The 15,420-nt window shown below is 38.4% G+C and overlaps 1 protein-coding gene across 4 annotated transcripts in view; it reads left to right on the plus strand.

Annotated features, from left to right (window-relative positions):
- The window catches only part of ythdc2 (YTH domain containing 2), an 83,107-nt gene that overhangs the window by 53,922 nt on the left and 13,765 nt on the right, over positions 1-15,420 (plus strand). For 3 of the 4 annotated variants that reach the window (XM_069930932.1, XM_069930942.1, XM_069930937.1), the window contains exons 25-27: positions 3,351-3,460; positions 5,503-5,801; positions 11,677-11,839. In XM_069930932.1, the coding sequence (XP_069787033.1) occupies positions 3,351-3,460; positions 5,503-5,801; positions 11,677-11,839 (572 nt within the window). Of the gene's footprint in view, positions 1-3,350; positions 3,461-5,502; positions 5,802-11,676; positions 11,840-15,420 lie in introns of those variants that run through there. The other variant, XM_069930950.1, reaches the window with a different exon arrangement.

The raw sequence follows: 15,420 nt of genomic DNA on the forward strand, positions 1-15,420 counted from the left end.
AGAAGATGCTTGCTTCCTTACAGTGAATAAAGGTAGATAAGTCTCCCAGGTCTGACATAATATTCCCTCAGACCTTGAGGAAGACATGTAGAAATTTCAGGGGCCCTGGCAGAAATATTTAAAATGTCCTTAGCCAGAGGATTGGAGAGTAGCTCATGTTTTTCCAGGGTTTTTTTTTAAAAAAAGCTCCAAAAGTAAACCAGGAAATTACAAGTCAGTGAGCCTGATTTCAGTAGTAGGTAAATTATTGGAGGGTGATCTGACAGATCAATATACAAGTACTTGGACAGCCAAGGGCATGGTAGGTTGTGTTTAACAAATCTTATAGATTTTTTTCGAGCAAGTTGCCAAGAAAATAGATGAAGGAAAGGCTGTAGATGTTGTCTACGTGGTCCTGTGTAAGGCTTTTGACAAGGTCCCACATGGGAGGTTAGTTCAGACACTAGGTATCTATGGAGAGGTTGTAAACTGGATTCAAAATTGGCTCAATGGGAAAAGACAGAGAGTGGTAATGGATGATTGCTTCTCAGATTGGAGGCCTGTGAATAGAGGTGTGCCTCAGGGATCGGTGCTGGGACCATTGTTGTTTGTTGTCTATATCAATGATCTGGATGATAATGTGAGAAATTGGATCAGCAAGTTTGCTGATGACACTAAGATTGGAGGCGTTGTGGACAGCAACAAAGACTTTCAAAGGTTGCGGAGGGATCTGAACTAACTGGAAAAATGGGCATGAAAGTGGAAGATGGAATTTAATGCAGACAAGTGAGAGATGTTACATTTTGGAAGGACAAACCAAGGTCCACAGTAGGGCACTGAGGATTGTGGGGGAAACAAAGGGATGTGGGAATACAGATAGATAATTCCCTGAAAGTGGCATCATAGGTAGACAGGGTTGTAAAGAAAGCTTTTGGTATCTTGGCCTTCATAAATCAAAGTACTGAGTACAGAAGTTGGGTTGTTATGGTGAGATTATATAAGACATTAGTGAAGCCAAGTATGGAGTATTGTGTGCAGTTCTGGTTACTAAACTACAGGAAGGATATCAGTAAGATTGAAAGAATACAGATAAGATTTACTAGGATGCTGCTGTCCCTTCAGGAGTTGAGTTACAGGAAAAGATTAAACAGGTTAGGACTTTATTTGTTGGAGCGTAGAAGAATAAGGGGAGATTTGATAGAGGTTTACAAAATTATGAGGGGCGTAGACAGAGTAAATGCGAGTAGGCTCTTTCCACATAGATTAGGAGAGATAAATACAAGAGGACATGGCTTTAGGGTGAAAGGAGAAGGGTTTAGGGGGAACTTTAGGGGGAGTTTGGAACGAGCTACCATCTGACGTGATAATTGTGGTCTTACTCTTAAGTTTTAAGAATAAATTGGATAGATAAATAGATGGGAAAGGTCTGGTGGATTATGGAATGGGTGCAGGTTAGTGGGACTAGTGGAATGATTTGGCACAGACTAGAAAGGCAGATTGTCCTGTTTCTGTGCTGTCGTATTCATTGATTGGTTCTAATTCATTTTCACAAGATTTAAAAGTAAACAATTAAACATTTAAAAATGCATAAAATATAATGATCAGAAAAATTAAGAAAGTGGAAACGGTCTTCTGATAGTATGTGATGTCAACTATGGTGTGGAAGGAGGACTGGTGAGAAAAATGTGGAAGTGGAGGTGAAGGCTTCAGGCTATTAGGAGCGGTGCAACAGTAAAAGCTGAAACCAACTATGGATGTCCCACAGGAGGTGATCAGGAATGTGTGCTAGACCAAACACTATCTTGTCTGTTGGATGATTTCATGAGCAAGCATAAATTAACTTTTGGACTGAAAGTGCAATTTATCTCAACAGGAGCCATGCGCCCCCCCCCCCCCCCTTGGGGCCACAGCACATTCAGTGGGGGGGGGGGGGCATGGACTGAAATCATTCTTTTTTTAGTTTTTCTTGTAGTTGGTAGGAGAGAAGTACAAAAGAAACCAACTAAACTTGGCTGGTTCACAGGGAAGGAGACCATAAACTTGAGTTGAGTCCTAAGAGGGCCATAACCGAAAGAAAGTTGAGAATGACTGATTTAGAAGCATAATGAAATTTTCTTCACTTGTGGATGAGTGCAGTACCATATACACCAGTTTAACACCATCTAGGATAAAATGGTCTGTGTGATTGACCCTCGATGCACTAACTTTCACTTCGATCACCATTGGCACATTGTGACTTTAGTGATTAACTGTTTGCAAAGTTCACAAAATTGCCATGGCTACTCTAACAGCATTTTATCAAATATGTATTAACCTATGTAAACATTGCGGTTAGTTTGTGGTTAGCCCACCGCTATAATAGTGGCAGCAACCCAGGTCTGAATCCAGCACTGTCTATAAGGCATTTGTATTTTCTCTGCATGTCAGGTGCTCCAGTTCCCTCCTACATACAGGATTAGTTGGTTAATTGGTCACGTGGGTGCATTTGGTGTGGCCTGCGGGCAGGAAGGGTCTGTTTAAAAAAAAAAAAAAAATGACACCATGAAGGATAAAAGCAACTAACAACTGGGAATTGTTACCATTTCCATGCTCCCTTCCAAGCAACACACCATTTTGACTTGGAAATATATCTCAATTCCTTCACAACTGTGTCTAAATCCTGGAGTTCCTTACCTAACAATACTTTGAGTTCCACCACCAGAAAAACTACATGTTCAACAGAAGAATTAGGGATGGTAAATAAATGATGGCTTCAAATTCTGTAAGTAAATAAACAACTAAGATGTGCTTTTTTCATTGCTTGATGATGTACTAGGACACAAGTATTTCAAGATTCCTTTATTGCCATGTAATAAAGACAGTGCAATATTATTTGGAATATGCTTTTGTTTGCTGTTAGGCAGACAGGTTTCTTCATTGGGAGAAATGATCTGAAAGACATCTTACAGTCAGAGAAAGAGAAGCAAAAATGAGTCACCAAGTCAGGACAATTTCAGTCCTGCAGTCATGATTGTAATGCCAGGTCAGACAATTTCTGCATTGGTCAGTCCCACAAACAGGAGAGGGTGGGGGGGGGGGGTAATAGATGATTGAGAAACTTGCACAAGCAAAGGGAATTCCCTATTGACTATTCACATCTGAGAGAGCTGGTGGGACATTGGTTTAAAGTTAGTAGAAAGATGTTACGTGTTATAGCATTCCTTCAATACCTCACTGAATTGTCAATTTAGATACAAGGGGATGAACCCAGAAGGATGCTTTCACTGAATTTAACCTGACATTTTGTTAAAATCTCTTCAAAATTTGAAATGTGCTTATCTTAATTCATGAAGTCAAATCAAAAGACGATTGATTATAAATTTTCTGAGCAGTAGATGGTATTGCCAATGACAGCAGTGACAGTGAAATGGAGGACAGATCCACTTCTAAGATGGCAACTTTGAAGCTGGAAGAATGGCTAAATTTTAGAATAGATCCAGAAGTAAGTAACTTGTGTTTTTGTTGATTTTGCCTGTTGGTTGATTGGAATGCTAACTTGATCAAGATAGGTGCCCTGCCACTCTAGCATCATCTTTCAAGATATTCTGATTTTACTTTTAATGATTGGATGGGCAATCTTAAAGACCCAACCTGCTCAGATTTTTAAACATTAAAATCCTAAAAATTCAAATCATTCCAATGTAAAGGTAGCAGGATGCCAGAGTGATTAAGTTTCAAAACTTAGTAATGCTGAGCAAGTTGTTGGAGTTGTCCGCTGACAAGTCTCAGGCTCTCGTGGACTTCATAAAAGAAGTGATGTTGAGAAGGGTGATGCATAGATTTTAATTTTCCAGAATTCCTTAGGTTTGGGGAAGATTCCATTAATTTGAGGGGGACAAAAAGCAAATGTAACACTTTTTTTTAAAAAAGGGAGGGGTTGGAAAACAGGGAACTAACTCAGTGAGTTTTATGTGTCATTGGAAATCTTGCACACATCAGCTGCAGTGGAAATGACACACACCGATTCCTCCAAAACTTGTTTCTTTTCAAACTCTTGGACATGGTCAGATACCTGAATTGCTTTTATTGTTAAGAAATATGGGAATGCAAGTATATCTGAGGAATATGAGAATAAAAGTACATCAGGGTTAAACAACTCAATCCATCATTTGAAATTATTTACAAATAAAAGCTTTTACCTTTAAATTATTTAATTAGACTTATTGTCTGGTTAAACCAGGGTAGGTACAAGGCTTAAATGCTTAAATTTCTGTTTGGTTTTTTTTGATCATGTGAAATACAACAGAGCAATATATATCCAACTGCATAAAATTTAACCAGGTTCCCAAATGCTAAATTTTCATGAAAAGTGGTAAGATGGTGATTGAAGTGGTATGACACTCTCTATTATGAAGTTATCAAGGGAAGTTGGGCACATGGGGAGATAAATAGAGAGGAGGAAGAAATCAACATGGGCTATTTCTGCTCTCATCACTCATTTGCTACGTTGTTGTGATATTTAGCTGCACATTTAGAAGGACAATGTCACACTAGGGCTGGGCAATATTTGTAGTAACAAAGAACATCCAATAAATGTAATTTTATTGGAGTAATCTGTAAGATTGTCAATGTAGTTGAATGAGCCAAGATGTGAATAAACAGAGCTGAAAATACAAACTACCAATTTTAGCTGTTGCTTATATTATGTTTTACTCTTTTTAAATTCAAGTTGAAGTTGTATTTTTACTCGCAAGCATTTTGAGGGGATTGTTGCCATCTTGTATGTACAATTTGAACCTCGAGTACCTGTTTTATACTGCACTTTCAATAGCTGATTAAGTTCAGATGTAACTTATGATCTGTACATCAGATCGTTGACCAAAGGGTCAACGTGATTTATTTTAAATGTGCTATCTAAATAAACTAAACTAAATATCTTCCCCATACAATTTTTCAGAGGTGAACAAGACAAAGAGCCACAAGAGATTCCTGATACAGAGGAATGTTATTACAGTATACTTTCAGTGAAATTTTATTTTATACCCTTGGTTTCTCGTGAACAAATGGGTGGGACATTTCGGTCGGTGTGGCAATTTAAATGGGAGGGCCTATTTCCATGCTGTTTGATTTTATGACTCTAAATAATATATTTTACTGAATGGCCTTTAAATTAGCATATACAGAAACATATTCTTAAATAAAGCTCATCAATGAAGCCATTCATTCAATAAGTGCAAATAACTACAATAAATCTGGTGTTTATTCTCCCAACATAGAAATGCCTCAAACTGAACCCAAAACCACATGCTTTAGCAGAGTATCGGATGATCTTAGTGCACCTATTAGAGACAAATTCTGGTCTTGTCAACAATGGCTAGGTCACCAGAACAATAATAAAGAAATAGTCAGAAGTCGTATTTCAAGTTGTAAAATGCTGTGAGATCATTGTGGACCAAATAAGTAGGTTGCAAAACAAAAACAAGTGCACTAATTTTCATTGTTTTCTTTTTCTATTAATGGATTGTTACATTTATTTTGTTTTAGGCAGCTAGTCTTATCTTGCAGTTACGACAGAAATGGCATAGTCTGTTCCTGAGACGAATGCGAGCTCCATCAAAACCTTGGACCCAGGTAGATGAAGCAACTATCAGGGCAATCATTGGAGTCCTTAGCAGTGAGGAGCAAGCGGCAGGGCTGCAACAGCCTTCAGGAATAGGACAAAGGCCAAGGCCAATGTCTTCAGACGAGCTTCCAGTCTCCTCATCTTGGAGGTCAAATAGTCGGAAGAGCTCAGCAGAAACAGAATTTTCAGATGATTCTTCCAGTGTGGAATTCAGAGAAAGGTAGAATGTCAGCAATTTAATAAAAAGAGCAATGTTTGATTTGTAAAATATATTGAATCCTAAATGAGCTGAAGCAAAACTACACATTTGTCTGATGACATATTAGACATAATTAGACCAGCTGATGTGATACCCACGTAAACAAATTTTATAAACTAAATGGAGGAACAGTTATATATATTAATGTCACTTGCCTATTGTTTGAACCCTTTGTAATAATATTGAAATGATTCATGATTGTTATCATGCATTTTGTTTTCAATTTAATAAGATTGTTAGTGTCCATTGTCAATTTCATCATCTTGTGAACTGATGATAGCATTTCCAATTTGAAACAAACATGCTGTAAAAAGTAGCTTAAGGAAAGCCCAAGGCAAAATATAAGTTAGGAAGAGAGACCTCAAGTCTGTTATGTCTGCCATTTAATCAAATCTAGGTTGATCTGTTGACTACTTCACTTATGTACTCCTATCTCCCTTCAATAATCTTTCAACTCCTTGCTTATCAAGAACCAATTTATCTCTGCCTTCAAAGAATCTGCTTCCATTGCTTTTGAGGAGGAGCTTCAAAAACACGAAATCTCCAAGAGAAAACAATTCCTCTCATCTCTCTTACATGGCTAACCCCTTTATTTTTAACAGTGATTCCCATATATAGATTTTACAACACAGCTAACATCCTTTTCTCATCCACACTCAATCCTCAGGATTCTGCCAATAACAATGCAATTTCTTTTCAAATGTGAAGGAGCAACATTTTTACTCAGGAGTTTTTAAAGACATTGTATATTATAGGTATTCTCTGTATAACTTTTAAACTTTAGTTAAGAATGTTTCTGTTAAGAAAGTAAAATATAGTTGTAACTTTAAAATGAAGAACAAAATCCAATTCTTCTTCACCTTTAGTTGAACAGTTGAATTTACAGACATTGGTGTTGAAAACTAGGGCTATGCTCAAGGTGTAGCTAAGCATCATAGAAATATGAAATTATCCATTCTAGTTGCAAAATCAAGATTAGATCCTGACCGGTAATAGATTAGGTGAGGGGCAGGTGCAGTGGATGTGAGCATCCTTGTCCACCAGTCAAAGAAGTAATCGAGGTGCATCAGCCAGTGAAGAAAGCAAATGATATGTTGTCCTTTATAGCAAGATGAAATGAGCACAGGACTAGTGAATTCCTTTAGCAATTGTGCAGGGCCTTGGTGAGATGATGCCTTCTCTGCTCCTATTTTCTTTCTGGAGTTTTGTTTCTGTTATTTGAAGAGGGGCGTTCTTCTTGTAGAGGAAATGCTCCAAAGGTTCATCAGACTGATTCATAGCATGAAAAGAGAATTTGTTGATTGTATTTACTGAAGTTTAGAAGTAAAAGCAGGGATTTTCAAAACTTAGATAAGACTTGATAGATCAGGAGCAGGAAATTATTTTGTGATGCTAGGGCAATCCACAACCATGGGTCAAAATCTGAGGATACAGGTAAGCTGATTTGGATTTGATTGAGGAGGAAAAAAACTACCCAAGGCATATTGAATCTGTGGAATTATCCATCACAAACAGTAGTTGAAGCCAAATCATTAAATGTGATCAAAAAGATGTAGTTTTTATGTCTAAGTTCAAAGCACCTATGCATGGGTGCTCTGTGGTCAGTTAGGGTTTCTTAAGATGGTATGTGAGTGAGGGAAAAAAAGGTTGAGAACCACTGATCTAGAGATTCTCCTATTCACCTCCAACAAATCCAAAAGATTTATCAAGAAGTAGAGGGGAGCCTTGGATCTTCATCGCAGAAAAGATATAAAAAGCATATACTGTAATTTGGAGCAATAAACAAACTCCAGGAGAGCCTGACAAAAGAATAGTTAATGTTTCAAGTCAAGACCCTGGATCAGGACTGTTGAGGGTTGGGGTGACAAAATTAATGGAATGTTTATTGGAATGTGATCAGGAAAGAATTACCTCAAGGATCAATTGACAGAACCATTCCCCTCTCTTTCACATACATTATTTCTTTACTGTTCTGATAGCAGTATAACCTTCTACCCAAGATACATAATCCAGGTAAACCCATTGTTTCTGTTTGCTCTTGTCCCACTGAACTAGATTAATCTTAACTTGACTATCTTTTCTCCCCTGGTCTAATCCCTTCCCACCTACATCTGCAATTCATCACATGTCCTCCATCTCTTCAATGACTTCAGATTCCCCAAACTGGACCACCTCATCTTCACGATGGATGTCCAATCCATTTTTACCTCTATCCCCCATACAGAAGGTCTTAAAGCACTTCACTTATTTCTGGACCTGAGACCCAATCAGTCACCCTTTGCCACCACCATCCTCTGCCTGGCAGAACTTGTCCTCACTTTAAACAGCTTCTCCTTCAACTTGTCTCACTTTCTCCGAATCAAAGGACTAGCCATGGGTATCTGCATGGGTCCCAGCCACGCCTGCCTGTTTATGGGCTTTGTGGAGTAATCCATGCTGCAAGCCTAAACAGGCAAGACCCCTCAACTCTTCCTCCGGTATATCGATGACTACATCAGGGCTTCCTCATGCACCCACGATGAGCTTGTCAACTTCATCCACTTTGCAGCCAACTTCCACCCTGATCTAAACTCACCTGTCTCCATCTCAGGAGACAAGCTTTTCACTGACATATATTCCAAACCCATTAACTCCCACAACTACTTGACTACACTTCCTCACACCCTGAACCCTGCAAGGATTCCATCCCCTTCCCAAGATGAGGGCTTCCAGTCCAGATCTTTGAGAATGCCTGCCTTCTTCCACAAACGTGGCTTCCCCTCCACTACCATCAACTCAGCCCTCACCCACATCTCCATTTCCCACCTCTCTGCCCTGGCCCCTTCTGCCCCCAGACACAACAAACCTAGAATCCCCCTTATCCTCACCTACCACCCCACCAGCCTCTGCATCCAATGCATTATCCTCCGGAATTTCCGGCATTTACAATAGGATCCCACTACTAGACACATCTTCCCCTCTCTCTCCGCCCCACCTCTATGCCTTCTGTAGTGACCACTCCCTCTGATTCTCTCGTGCATTCATCCCTCCCCACCACTTGCTCCCACTGGCACCTTCCCCTGTGCCCACAGGAGGTGCCAAGGTTGTGCCCACACCTCCTCCCTCACCATGGTTCAGGGACCCAAATGAGCTTTTCAACCAACACTTCAATTTTGTGTCTGTCAGACTGATTTACTGCATCCAGTGCTCCTTTTGCGGCCTTCTCTACATCATAGAGACTGGGAGCAGATCAGGAGATCACTTCACTGAGAACCTTCGCTCCGTCCACATCAGTAATAGAGACCTCCCAGTTGCCAACCATTTAATTTCTGTGTCACACTCTCATACTCATGACTGTCCATGTCTTTATGTACTATCCCACCAAGACCACTCGCAAATTGGAGGAACAACCCCTGATTTTCTGTCTAGGCACTCTCCAACCAGATGGCATTAACGTCAACTTTTCTGGTTTCTGCTAACCTGCTCTCCTCTTCCCTCTCTCCGCACCCCCCCCTTTTCTTCCTCTTTCCAGTTCTCCTCCCTCCTTTCCCCTTCTATTCACCTAGCCATCCCTTCTCACCCTGATTGCTGCTGTGCTCTCCCTCCCTTCTGCACACATCACCTCCTGCCTTTGAGACCTCTCCTCCCACCTACTCTTTTGTTTGGACATTTTTCCATACCTTGATGAAGGGCTCAAGCCCAAAATGTCGGTTATGTATTTTTATCTTTGCTATAAAAGGGACACTGCTTGAGCTGCTGAGTTTCTCCAGCATTGTGTTTTTACTAACATGCATGTCATCTACTTTTGTGGTTCAAGTGTACTGAGCATTTCTCAGCTGGGTTTAACGTAGCTGCCATCTTTACGAGTGTCTGACTGCCTATGAACCAAATATAAACTAATTGGAATTAAACTTAACTATTGAAATATGTGAATACCAAATTACTCCAACAAGACAGATTTTTATCTATATATAATAATTATACCACATAGCCAACGGCCTCGTGCAAAATTTAGTCAAACTGCAACATGTTATCACATCATTTGTGACAAACACAAACTCTAGTTTACTTCAAGAAAATATATAATTCACAAAAGTAAAATGGCTTCACATTTTTACACTTTCTGACATAACAGTCCAAATATTTGGCACAGTTCACTTAAACCATTTCATATGCAGTATATCCAAACATCCTATCTGATTCTCATTCTTTATGACATTGATTGACCATTGCAAGATAGTGAAAATCTGAATTCCATCTCAAGAAAGGTTTACGGACAGTGTCTGTATTCTTAGAATGAATAGTTTCTTGCCCCAAAAATTCAGATTTTTAATTTTATTTTGCCTGTTAACACATAAGGAACAAAAAAAAATGCAAGTCTGCAGACGCTGTGATTAAAGTAAAAACACAATGTTGAACAGGTTGAGTACCCCTTATCCAAAATGCTTGGGACCTGAAGAATTTGGGGTTTTTTTGGATTTTGGAACAAGCAACAAGCAGGCTTTTTGAGTGTCTACATGACGCCACTGTCCTGCTCCCTCCCAACAGCCTGCCACCAGGCCCCACGCTGATCCCTTTGCCCCACCACCCAACAGCCCACCACCAGTCCCCACACTGATCCTCCCTCCCCAGATAGCCCACCATCAGTCCCCACACCAATCCCACTGCCCTGCTCTTAGGCTTATCAAGGTACTTAAGGTTTAAACAAGTGAGGTCAAGTGTGGAACTTTCCACTTGTAATGTCACATGCCAGCGCTCAAAAACTTTTGGATTTTGGATCTTTTCAGATTTCAGATAAGGGGTACTAGACATGTATTGCAAAGATAAAGATACGTAACCAAAGTTTCAGGCCTGAATCCTTCATCATAAGCATTGAATGTTTCTGGTCTCGTACTTGCTAGAGATTAGAAAGATGAGGGGGATCTCAATGAAATATTCTGAATATTGAAAGGGCTGGATAGAGTGAATGTGGAGAAGATGTTTCCAGTAGTGGGACTGCCTTGGATCAGAGGGAGAGCCTTGTCACAAAAGGACCTTCCTTTAGAGCACAGATGAGGAGTAAGGAGTTTATACGTTCTTCCCGTGTCTGTGTGGGTTTTCTCCAGGGACTCCAGTTTCCTCCCACCATTCAAAACATACCTGGGGTTTAGATTAATGGAGTGAAAATTGGGTGGCATGGACTCATGGGCTGAAATGTCCTGTGACCATGATGGTATGTCTACATTTTTTTTAATTAAAAAATTTAAAATTACTTCAGCCAGATGATGGTGAATCTTTAGAACTCGTTGCCACAGATAACAGTGGCCAAGCATTGGTTATATTTAAAGTAGAGGTTGATAGCTTCTTTATTAGTAAGGGTGTGAAAGGTTATGGGAAGAAGGCAAGGAATGAGGTTGAGAGCTAAAATGATCAGCCACGATTTGAATGGTGGAGCAGACTCAATAGGCCATCTTACTGTCTTAAGTTGATCTCCAGGACTTCATCCATTTATTACATGTGAATATATTCAGGACTAAAGAAGTGTAAAGCCTATTAGTTGGCATTGTCATTTTCCTTCAACCTCCGAGGAAATACCTGCTGCTAAAAATCTCAATGTGTTACCCCTTGCAACAAACTTCGCTTATAAAATATATTATTTATATATATATTTAGATTAAAAAACACAAATCTGCATGTTACTATAACACTATAAAATGGTTGCAATATACTGGATAGCTATAATACAGAAATAAATAAATTACATTTTCAGAGATAATGGACTTAGAATTTGAAAAGCCCGGAATTAGATCACTGGTCCATAGTAACTGTTTTGGATCTCATTATTAAATGAAAATAAACCAACAATTTATTTTTCTAGGGTTCAGCTGAAGTCACAGCAGCAGCAAAGATACAAGGAGAGGGGCTTCCTGCATCCAAAGAGGAGTTCTGAGGACCGGTCAGATCAATCATCTGTTAAATCGACAGACAGCAGTAACTATCCCAGTCCATGTGCCAGTCCATCTCCACCACCCTCAGGCAAGGTAAGAATGTTTTAGGAATATTCCCTTGGAACCATTTAATATGATTGTACAGAATTTTTACTATTTGATGTACATTCTACAAACCCAATTTAAACCTGTTTTCCTGTTTGCTTCCTTTTCCACTTAAGATTTGTTTCTTTCCAACAATTCTTTGTTTTTTTTTTAAATTATACAGATACAGGCTTCAATTTTTAATTTTTTTTGTCATTTTAATTTGTGCCTTTCCACTCAAAATTCGAATGAAAAATGTTTAATCATCACATTATTTCATAATTGACATTTTTAATGGTGACTTGTGGCCCTGTTGACAGCTGAAATTATGAATGACTAAAACATGCCATATAAAATGCATTAATATAAGGTATTTGCATTTATCTTTGAATTATTTGAATTCATAATGTATGTATCTAATCATTATCTATTGTTACTTGATTATTGTGCAAATGGTTTGAGAAATTGCAAGTTCAAGGTGGCCTGAGGTACTTTCAGAGGATTAAATGGTTGTTTTGTGCAGTTTGAATCCTTGGAATTCACAATTGGAATATCATAACCATTGAAGTATTTTTCACAAGAATATCTGTTAATATTTGTTCTTGTGATTTATATGTTAAATTGGATTATTTGTTGGTGAATGTCAAGGATACTTGATAGTTCGATGTTCAGGGCAAACAAAGAAGTTGATGCAGCCTTTTTATCAGTTTTTGTTAGGTGCTTTCCTTCCATTTTGGTTGAATGAGATAATAATAAATAAGGAAATAACTATAAGACCTATTGTAACAAGAACCACAAGTAAAAAGCAAAATCATTGTCTGTAAATGAATAAAATTTAGCTGGTGGTGCAGTATCTTGAACAAGGAATTGGTTAGAATTTTGTAAATAAGAAATTGTGGAATTATTATATTAAATTTCTGCTACAACTTCAGCCCAATGAATATTATTTATTGTCAAAGTTTTATCCAATTTTTGATTATTATCCAGCAAATGTGGTGAGAAGGACAATGTGAATTGGTGGCTGGGGAGCGGGCTGCCACTGAAGACATGCAACCTGCTTTTTGTCAAAAAGGAAATTCAGTTTTGTGTGTAGACAAATCTATGCACCTGCTGAAACCTAAGAGGAACTCAATAATGAGGACAACCTGACATTCCTGGCCAGTAACTTGTGGCACTGATGATGCATTATGGAAAACATTCCTCCTCCACTTCCTCAGACTCATCTAAAGGAATTCTATAATGCACCTAATAATCACTAGTGTGATGCATATTACTGGGCATATTGTGGCTGATGTGAATGGAAAGACACCCCTAGATTTGCCTAGACCCTGAGGCACCTCTTCAAAATGCTCAGCAACAATTTTGTTTTGCATTGCTCCTGATGGGCCCCCCTCAGGTTGCCTTCGTATTCATAGCTATACTTTAAATAGATGTTTTAAAATATATATTTCAAGTCCAGAGAAATACAGGAGGGTAGACTACTGAAGGATGAATATATCATGACAAATCTGCATGAATCCAAAGTGCTCCTTCAGAAACTGTGGTTTTGTTCAACTGTAGATCAGGTATACAGAATAGAAACAAGCCCTTTTGGCCCAGTTTGTTCCTGCCAACTAAGCTGTCTTGGTCTGCATTTGGCCCACATCCCTCTAAACCAGTGGTTCCCAACCTTTTTTTATGCCCCTCACCCCTAAAAAATTTTAATATGTTCTTTCACCCCTTAAAGTAATACTTTATTTAAGAATAAAGGTGAAGGTGACCAAAACAAATTTGTATAATCAATTTTTAATAATATATAAACAAAAATGAAACATATGGAAAAGAAAAAATATTACAACAATTTAAAAGTTGCATAAACCCTACAAAAAAAATTAAATTTTCAACCATGCATGAAATTTCTTTAAAAAAAATTAAAGAACTAATGTTCAAATGTTCATAAGCCAATTTAAATTTAATGACTCTTTGTTCCTGTTTATTGCTTAAGAGTTTTTCAAAACGAGGCACTTTGTTGCTGATACCAATCCGCGCGTCTGCCTCTGCACCCAAGCGATTTCTAGATTTTGTCTTGATTGACAAAAGGGCACTAAATCCAGACTCGCATAAGTATGTCGTCGCGAATGGGATGAGCACAGTTAGTGCTTTTTCACAAAGTCCATTGCCGAACACCAATATTGTTCCAAAGTTTTGCTTTCAAACTGCATTTCAAGAACACGATTTGTGCACAGTTCAATAAGATCTTCCTTCAGCTCTTCATCATCCGACATATTATCCAAATTGAAGGAGTATGGATTTATAAAAAAAATAAATGCTATCTCGCACCCCTGGTTGGGAAACCCTGCTCTAAATCTTTCCTATCCATGTATTTGTACAAATGTAATTTAAATGTTGCAACTCCACCTTCCTCCACCTCTTTCTCTGGCAACTTGTTTCATCAAACCACCCCCACCCCCATCTTCTGTGTGAAAAACAATTGATCGAGTGCAAACCCTTATGACTGACAAGACTGTGGGTAATCAGTGTTTTAATGACCAAATATAAGTGATTAATTTTAGCCAGCTAGAGATGCTTCTTTGGTTGTCCGATAATACTGAAGGCCATCATTGCAGTTTGTGTTGACATAGCAATGCTCCTCTCTGCCACTCTTATAATCCTGTGGAAATCTTGCAGATGTCTCTGGAATAATGTTGCAGCTTCTCTTCAATAATCCCAAAAGAAGGAATATTGAGATCCGTGGTGGTTTTTATCACCATTGGTAAATGGTGACTAACAGTTCTAGTTGGAAATGGATCTAATAGGTTATCAGTGTTTGTCAGCCTTTTGAGATATGGCATAGAATCTTGCCTTATACTCCCTGCAAAATACACAATTTCAATGAATTTGATATGCTGGAGAGGCACCGGATAGTGCCTAATAATGAGGTGCTAATCTAGTGAAGCTTTGATACAGAACTACATGTAGGAACTGCTAAGTAATTCCTTAATCAGCAGAATGGATAAAAACACAACAGTCGTGATACAACTAATTGTAAAAAGTGATGGGCAAAATTCCGATTATCTTGAATTCAAGCAGTCGGCAACCCCAAGCAACTGGGAAAAACAGAAGAAATAAATACATAAATAAAATGAGAATAAATAAAGATATAAATAAAAGTTTAGAATTGAAAAGTAAATGTTCGCCAAAGAAAGACACAAACTATTGGTGAAGATAGGAGCAAAGTGCCCCAATTGTACCTCACCCACAGCAGCTGTTTTAATAAAGTTGTGTTTGAAGAATATGGCAGTGCCCAGGATGGGCAACCCTCCCAAAATGTCTCCCTCTCCCTGTCTAGTAAGAGTCTTTATATTTATTAGTATATTATTAAGTATATTAGTAAGGCTTTATCTGTAAACTTTGAGGAGGGGGAGATTAATTATGATGGTGCCATGGATAGCAAAACACTGTTGAAGCAGCAGCAGCGATTGGGGTTTGAATTTAAATTTTGTAAGTTACCGGAATTACTTAATTAAAGTGAACTTTACAAAATTAAAGACTAAAATAATGTTTTTTTTTCCAAATTAATTTACATTTTGCACTGTCTTTTGTCTTTTAAA

The sequence above is a fragment of the Narcine bancroftii genome, chromosome 1 (assembly GCF_036971445.1).
Source record: "Narcine bancroftii isolate sNarBan1 chromosome 1, sNarBan1.hap1, whole genome shotgun sequence".
Classification (NCBI taxonomy): domain Eukaryota; kingdom Metazoa; phylum Chordata; class Chondrichthyes; order Torpediniformes; family Narcinidae; genus Narcine; species Narcine bancroftii.